The 8,790-nt window shown below is 35.1% G+C and overlaps 1 protein-coding gene across 1 annotated transcript; it reads right to left on the minus strand.

Moving 5' to 3' along the window:
* Nucleotides 1-357: 357 nt before the first annotated feature.
* Nucleotides 358-7,774, minus strand: LOC147384565 (telomere repeat-binding protein 5-like). The gene is given in 12 exon segments (XM_086426183.1): nt 358-810; nt 1,456-1,519; nt 2,256-2,418; nt 2,421-2,566; nt 3,950-4,197; nt 4,507-4,586; nt 4,692-4,754; nt 4,835-5,020; nt 5,118-5,856; nt 5,949-6,182; nt 6,926-7,015; nt 7,526-7,774. Coding segments are annotated over 10 exon segments (1,944 nt in total). The 5' UTR covers nt 6,030-6,182; nt 6,926-7,015; nt 7,526-7,774; the 3' UTR covers nt 358-636.
* Between the last annotated feature and the right edge of the window lie 1,016 nt (nt 7,775-8,790).

An 8,790-nucleotide genomic window follows, 5' to 3' on the forward strand; every position in this document is an offset into this window, starting at 1 on the left:
GTGCAATCGTTAGATCTGCCGGATAAATCTCTTTTTTATTTTTTTATTACCAAAATTATTAATAATAATAAAAATAAAACCAATATATAATATTATTAAATGCCACAAACAACTTGATGGGCTAAGTCCATTCTTAATCTGATATTATTGTCATTATTATAATTTTTTTTTTTTTTTTTTTTTTGTTCAAAACCATGGTTCGAACATGGTCAAAGTCAGTTAAGCACGCTAACTCAAGTAGAAAAACCATCACAAACATTATAGACCAACCATTAGAAAACATTACACACACGCCTTTCTTCACTTCTTTTCTTTTTTTTCCCTTCTCTAACAAGACTCTTGTAAGAATCAAAAAAATAAAAATAAGAAATGAAAATGCCAACATTTTTCTACATCATTCATACTGATTCCCATTACTAGCATGCTTTTATTCTGTCATCATTTACATGTGTGTCACCTCCTCTCCTCTCCCCCCCAAGGAGGAAAGGAAAACCCAGCTGTTGAAGAATCATGTCATGTCAGTGTGTAAGAATAATACACAAATTTCTATCTTCTTTCTTGTCGTTACAATTTATTTATTTTTTTACAGAACAATAATCAGATCTCCGTCTCTCCTCTCTCCTATAATATAAGCTTTTAGAGAAGAAGACATGTCTCGGTCTGCTGTTGCTTCATCTGTAGTTTGGTTTGCTGTTGAGACCAGTACGCATGAGCAGATAAGACCCTGTCCAAGAGCTCTTGCGGCACTGGCTCTCCCCTTCTCTGCTGAGGGGATATTCTTGCCGTGTGGACCAATGTCTTCCATTTATCCTGCACACACACCAATACCCAACATCCCATCCATCCATATCTATCAAAAACTCATCAATGTAAAATTATTCCGACCCAGCCAGCCTTTAAAGCTATACTGGAAAGATCTAATAAGTCTATCCAATATTTTGGACTTAAATGTTTGTAATCTATGAAAAATAAGATTTTGTGACTGAGCATCTACTAATCTATCTTATAATAAGAAAAATAAAATTATTCAAATATAAATATGTATTAATAAATAATGTTAAAAATTTTGGAGGAGATAGTCAAGATATTTCATTTTAAAACCATGAGACTGACTGGACCATTTGAAATGACTAAACCCTAAGATCTTACAGGCCAATCTATATGCAGGAATCACAAAGTGCATTCACAAAAATGACAAGCATCCTCAACTAAAAGAGAGAAAAAACTTGGAGAACCAAACCATTAAAAAGCAGTGGATTCATAGGTTTTTTAGTAGAAATATTGACCTTTCTTAATACAATATAGAAGAAATATTGATCATTTAAAATGATTGAAAAAAAAATTAGCATCTTTACATAACTAGAGTGCAACAGCTTAACTGTAGTGTACCTACAACTTGCCAATACTAAAATCACAAAGATAAGGTAAATCTCTCAGCAAAAAAAAAATAGTTACCTTCAAGTCCACATAAGTTCGATGCTTTGCATTATCAAAAGAACGTAGTTTGATGTCACGCCACCTGCAGAATAAGGAGTGTGTTAAAATTCGGTATGCTGCAAGGAATCATCACTGTAATAAAATTCTATAAATTTTTCCAAAAATTCAAAAAAATAATTACCCAAAAAGACACAAGCTGACTAAATTGCTGAAGCACTGATTAATTTGGCATCTTGATTAATCGCCTCCTTCAAGTTGATTAAATAGCTGAAGCACCAATTAATTTGGCATCTTGTCTAATTACCCCACTTCACTATTTAAGGGTTCAAGTGTGTTATTCTTTTTAGCTTTTTTTCGAAAATGTTCGGACTTTGAATTCCACATCTCCATCTCTCGACCTGTCCAACTACTTGTGATGAATCTCCAGCGAGTGGCAATCTTCCTGCAAGTGGAAAATCGAGGTACGTTGTTTTTTTTTTCCCTAATATTTCCATTCTTCTTCAAGGTTTGTGCGTCTTTTTTGGGACCTTGATATTTTCCTACAAATCCATTGACCCAATTCTTCTTCTACTTCTAAAATCCTATCTAACATTATTTTATTTTATTTTTTCTAAAATAAGAACCTTGATGATTAATCTCCAAATTGTTTCAGAAACTCTCCCAGATTTATTTGAATTATTAACACCCCCCACATGGAATAATTACAGAATCTAAAGTTGGTTACTATGGGAATCATCACCTATACCAGGAGAAAAAAAAAAAAAAAAGGCCAAAGGCTTTATGGTCATATTAAGGGTGGTGGTAATCATCAAACTTACCTTCCAGTTCCAAGCTTCTCAACTGCTTGAACAAGTGCTTCTACTTCTGAGACAGAGAAGGGTCTCCTGATACGCCGCTGAAAGAGTTCTGATCTCTTAGATTTTCTGTGCAAAGGGATGACAGACAACGCCTCCATGCTTGATGGAATGGCAACCAGGGCCTGGAATCTGGTGTGGTTCTGTCTGCTGACATGTTGGTTGGAGAGGGAACTAAATCATGATCGCTTTCGACAAAGTTGCCCAAATTGATAACTTGAGGATATGGGGAGGCATCAGAAGTCCCTGGATCTAAAGCGGTGGTGGTCAGGTACCTGGTAATAAATCAGAAGAAAATTAATTTAGTGGTGAATTGACCAGTGGTGTATCAGAATGGATATTTCAGATATTGAAGAATTTTCACTGCAATTAAAGAGTAGACCCACAAAATCAGGTCTCATTTTCTGAAAAATTATCTAAGTTAACATAATAATTGTTTCTGTAGGAGATTAAGGGACGCGATATGTATATCTGTTTACCGGATGGGATATGGTGGTTGAGATTACCCGTGCAGTATTATATACTAGAGCATCCTGTTTGGGGTTTAGGGGGAGGAAGAGGAAAATAAATAAATTTGGAAGGGTATTATTGGAAAATGGAAAAAGAGGAAAAACAACATAGAAAGTTGTACAGGTGTTTTTGGAAAGGGATATAAGAGAAAAGACAATAAAGTGAGGGTATTCTTGAGAAGGGGAAGAAGAGAGAAGCCAAAGGAGGAGGGACAACCGTCTTCAAGATATGTTGCTTATGAGGTATAAATCTTGAGACACGGGAATAGGGTCCACCATTGTGTTTTATTATATAGATTGTACACTAAAAGAGAGGCTCTGGACATAGTGGAGTGAAGGAACATGATTCCTTTAGCCAAGCTCAATTTGGGATAAGGCTTTGAGGATGAGGATAATGATGTGCACTAAAAGAGAGGTATTATTGTTCTTGTTCTATTAGTACTTATCCGATCCAAGGAGAAATAAAAGGGCTTTGGTACGTCTCTTAAAGATCTACAGATTGAATCTGCCTACCTGTGCATGGGGCACATTATTGTTTTATTATCTTTATAGATTTTGGATTCAATATAAACCATATCAGGGTTCGATTAAAATTATATTCAATTCAATAGAGTTCAATTGACATTCTCCAACTTGTGGGGGAGTGTCGCAGAGTTAGGGACATAGTGGGTATTTCTCTTTGGAGACGGGATATATGGTATATGGTTAAAGAGAATCCAATCCTCTTTCTCTTTCATCCTCATTTTAGTTTCCTTTAAAAACATTGGTGATGGAAGTGGTGATAGGAGGAAGAAAATTGAGACGAAGCCTTGCGGACTTGGTTCTGGATTGGCTTTTATGTTTCACAAGAAATATCGTGAATTTGATAGTCATTTCGAGAAATTTTGATGACTATTGAATTAAACAGTACATCCTATAAGTCATAATTCTAGGGAAAGATTTATCCTTAAATTTCCTAAGAGAAAGCTAAACGGGAAATGCAAAATCTTAGATTAACTAATCCAAATAAACCTGAATTTAGAGAGAACTGATAAAAGGTCCGCCATGGATGATGGTCAGCAACATCGTTGACTAGGGAGATTCATAGAAAACACTATATCCTACAGTGAAACTGGCATGTATTAGAAGCTTAAAGCGTAATTGCATTACCTGGTTAATGGCTGAGTTGTCTCACAAGGGACCAGAAATGGAGGATCTTCATGGCAAAAAGGCAGTGGAGCAGGAACAGGGGCAGAGTTGGGCTCCAGTGTAAAACCCAAAGTACTAAGTTTATCATCATGAGAAATTCCAGTCTGCATTAGGGTTTTGTTGTCATCCCTAACCTTCTTTCCCTGAAGAACCACACCGACACGTAGTCCTCCTCCAAGTAAAGCATGCATGGCCTCCACTACTCTCCTCTACACAACAAATTAAATACCAACAGGATACAGAATTAGAGATCCAGCAATCACTTATAGGCCGAAATTCATCACAAATTCAAACTAGTATGAGCAGTCGCTCACTTAAAACATATATAATGGTAGAGCTATATCAAAGAGTGGTAATGGAAAATTGCTTTCCATTATCATCAAAGGTCTTAACCACAGAAGATGTAGTCTTTGAGTAATCCATCTTGATTTTTCCCTCCAATCTAAGGTACTAAGACTTGATGGCAGCAATATGTAAAATAATAGCGAAAACCTACTACGAGAGGGAAGATCATATACCTTCAGCGAACCAACAGTTGCAGTTTCAGGAATCTCAATAAAGAGTTCTGGTACCCTGAATGACTTGATACTAAGCTTCACTGATAAAAGAGAGGAAAAACAAAGTGTCTATAAGAACGTACTAGATGTCAGAATACAATCAAGTAAAAGAAGAAAAATACACCATTCCATCATAAATGCCCAACCATGAGAACCCCTTGAATGGAAGGATGATTCTTGACCAGTAACTGAAGATGATGCCCAGCTTGCTAAACGAACAGAATAGGAATACTTAGCAAAAACTGCAGATAACAAGACGGGGAAAAAAGGTATGAAAGTAGCACTAGACCTGAACCAGTTGCATCTCCTTTGATACGTTTCTCGAGTGAATTAGAAATACCCTCATTACCATTCCCTCCTTCAGTTGTAGATATTGAGCTGTTCTCAAACAGTTTCCTCCTCTTAAAAGGATAGTTCCTCTGAGACCTTTGCCGTGTGAAATAGGTTTTTCTATTGCGGAAAACAGGTCTCAAATCTGGAAATCACAAGAAAGATGAAAATCAATAAAAGCCTGAAAATACCATCTCATGAGAGTGAGACCTAATATAATAAAATAAAACAAAGTATCTTACAATTGTTAGAAAGTTCGCCATCCTTCAATTTTGGAGCTACTTTCCAATATTTGGATGCCAACAGCTTTCTTATCCTCCGGTCTCCAATACGTGGTGATGGCCTAAAGGCCTTCATAGTTACGGTGCTAGGTTCAGTGCACACAGAAGAGTTTTCGTCATCATCTTTACTACCTACATTTACATCATCCCGAAACACGGGTAAAGAACTACAAGGAATGTGGTCCTTGTACATAGGCAACTCAATGCTACTATCTGAACTAATTTGTACATGATCTTTATTATACTCAGAACTACACGTATCTGGCAAAGTTCCATTAATTACACTACTCATATTTTGTCTCTTAATTCCATCCACTCTGCTCGGGAACTTTATAAATTCATTCCTATTTTTGCTAATTTTGACCTCTGCACAACCAACCTTCTCTGAGCAATTTGAATTAGCTATTATAGAAGTAAGTTCTAGACCCACGTCGTTCTGAGGATATTCCTTCGAAATAAAGTTTCGGTTGTGCCCTTGTGAGCTAAGATCAGATACCAAAACACTCTCATCGCAGCTCCCGGGATCACAAGGTTCCACTTTCAATGGTTTCTCTTCATTTTGTTTTTCCTCTTTAATGGCACCTTTACCATGGGAACGAGAACTTTCCCTCTCTTGTAATAACTTTCCAGCTACAGTAGCCAGCAATTCGAATGGACACGTCTGGTTGTTCTCAACTTTCTTTTTAAACAAACGCCTCCCCTATAACCGATAGGAAATAATTAAAAGATTAGAAAAGTTTTCCAAAGACTAAAGAAAAATTGGGTAACTGAGCAATTATAGGAAACATTTACCCTAACTGATCTGGAAGATCGTGGAATGCTGGGAACCTGATACCCATTGAATCCATAATCTAACCTTTTCTGCAACACCATAATTCAGAAACACATACCAGAGAAGAACTCAGCAAGCACAGAGAACTTATATCCTTGGAACCATTTTTCACTGTCTACAAATCCAGAAACAGCTCCATATCTCAATGCACAGTCCACCTCTCACTTGAAATTGCAGATCCTAATAATGAAACCCTGTCAGTAAACAAAGATGAGCAATGACATGGTTCAGGTGCTTCCAAGCAACAACTAATTGTGTATAGTGAACCTCATTTCAATCACAAAGAACGATAGTGACATAGTTATGGAACTACATGCAAAAAAATAACAATTGAAGACAACTAATGGAGACATGGGAACAAAATAGAGATTTGTAAATGAGAGTTCAACACCTTTTCTCCCAAGAAGCCACATAATTACTTGCAAACGAGATACTGCAGATAGCCCTCATGATGAATTCAAACTTTTGCAAGGGTTTAGATTCAAAATTAAAGGACAAAAACAAATAAAAAAAGAAGAATCCATCTTCCTTTGGAGACCAGCCCAGCCCACCCATACACCAGCCAATTTAGCAGAAAACTAAAAAGAAGAAGAACAAAACTAAACTAGCTTCTGCTCTTAAGAAGCAAAAAATTGAAACTTTACTTCAATTTGTACTGGATTTCCATATAAAATTGTGGAGATAAGCCAGATCCTAAGATGTCGGGATATAAATCATACAAAATTGAGAATGCTAGATCGAACATGGACGAATTGGAAGACCAAGAACTGGATTAAGGTAAAACAAATTATCATGCTGCATGGAAACATAAAAATTTATCTCTGTAAATTATTCTTTCAGATCTCAGGTCTAAACACCAAGTTTAATAAAATTGAAGGAAATAAAAAGGAAAATGAGATCCCAAAGAGAACCATAAATACTTGAAAGCAGAACTTACATTCCTAGGTTTCTACAGAACCTCAGCGCTCATCTTTACTAGCAACAAATCACGCTGAATTGAATCTCCAAAATCTCCTCTCTATAATTTCTGCAGATTCACACAGAAAATTCCAGATTTTTCTCTGATTAGAAATAGAGATGAGAAACAACCACAAAACCCGGGAGAGAAGAAATCGTTGTAGAAGAATCTACCACTGAAAGATAAAATAATTAATCGCATCTACACACAAAAAATTCAGTAAAATTTTTCCAGATCTCCACAAGTTCAGACAATTGAGATAAGATCTACAAAAAAAAACAAAAAAAATCGGATGGCGATCATTTGCTCAGATTTTCAAATAAAATTTAAGAAAAAGCTCGGTTGAACAAGACGAAATCCCGATCAAACCACGGATCGAATCTATAAAAGCTAATTCAACACTCCGAAGACCAATCTAAAACAAAAATTCAAAAAATTCAGCAAAATCAAAGTTTTTAAACATATTTAAAACACACACACTCACAATTCTCGTTCACAAATGATAAAACCCTGGAGAAAAAAAAAATTCAAAATTTTCTAATTAAGGGTCTAAATTAGAGAGAAATTCGATCGAGACACCTTCAAAAGATTGATTTCCGGCCCGATCAATCAACTTTTCCGTTCGGAGAAGAAATCAAAGCCTAAAACTAAAAGATTTCTTAGTAAAAGATCGATTTTTTTTTTTTTTTTTGTTGAAGAATTTGAAGAGATCTCCTCGAACAAGAATTCGCTTCATCCACGTTTCAATTTCATCTCCTTCTCTGGAAAAATTTGTGTTTCAAACGCTAACCTCTCTCTGATCGCCAAAACCCTCTTAAAAACCATCACCTTTGCTTAAACCCACCATCTCTTATACCATTGACCCTCTACAACCGGACTATCCGGTAAATTCCCACAGTTTCTGTGCCTACAACCAGTCACCAAACTTCCAAGACCCCTTGTTCACTTCGTGTGATCCACTTAAAATCAAACCAATACACAACCGCCACGTGGAAGGGTATTTTATTTTTGAAAATCGTACGGCTTGATGTACTTCGTGAAAAAACGTTGACAAGTTTAAGAAAGAATCGTCATAATTTAATTACAATTTTAAGTAATTTTACGGATACTTTTTGAATTATTAATTTTAGTTTCAATAATCTCTTCCTTATTATTTTTAATAAAAATTAATTATCTTAATTTTATTTAATATGAGTAAGTAACCAATGCGTTGTAGTAATTGTGATTTTGTTCTCCATCTCAAAATTAGAATTTCCCAAGAAAGTCAAGATGAGTCACAATATAACTATTTTTTTAAAAATAATTTTAAGTCATTAAATTGTCCTTGAGATATATAAAAAAAGAAGATTTATGATACCCCTCCACGATTTGATAAAGAGTCCTGATAACCTGACTCACTTTTTTGTATACCCCTTTCACAAAACCCTATAAACTCATAAAGATATGTTCTTATATATCTTGAAATAAATTATCTACGATTTTACGAATGAAGCATGCAAAGAGCATAGAAAAATGTTTGTAAGATTATCATGAATCTTTGATATATACTAGAGATATGCCTAAGTTTTCAAATTGATCAGACGTCCTTGACCTTAGTATTCACTTATAGATTAATGAAAAATAACCTAAATACCCTATTCATTTACAATCTCTTTTGTCAAATATTTGTTTATTTCAAGATCTTCAACATTTGATAATTATTTTTAATTTTTTTTAAGTCAATCTTCAATCTATAGCATCCAACATTGCCTTAACCCCTTATAAAAATCTTTGATTTTTTTAATTGAAAACTCCGACATCTTTTATTTCTCTAAAAATCTTATTTAACAAGTGGAAATTACTTA

Source organism: Akebia trifoliata, chromosome 15 (assembly GCF_017979445.1).
Source record: "Akebia trifoliata isolate Shusen 1 chromosome 15, ASM1797944v1, whole genome shotgun sequence".
NCBI classification, from domain to species: Eukaryota; Viridiplantae; Streptophyta; class Magnoliopsida; order Ranunculales; family Lardizabalaceae; genus Akebia; species Akebia trifoliata.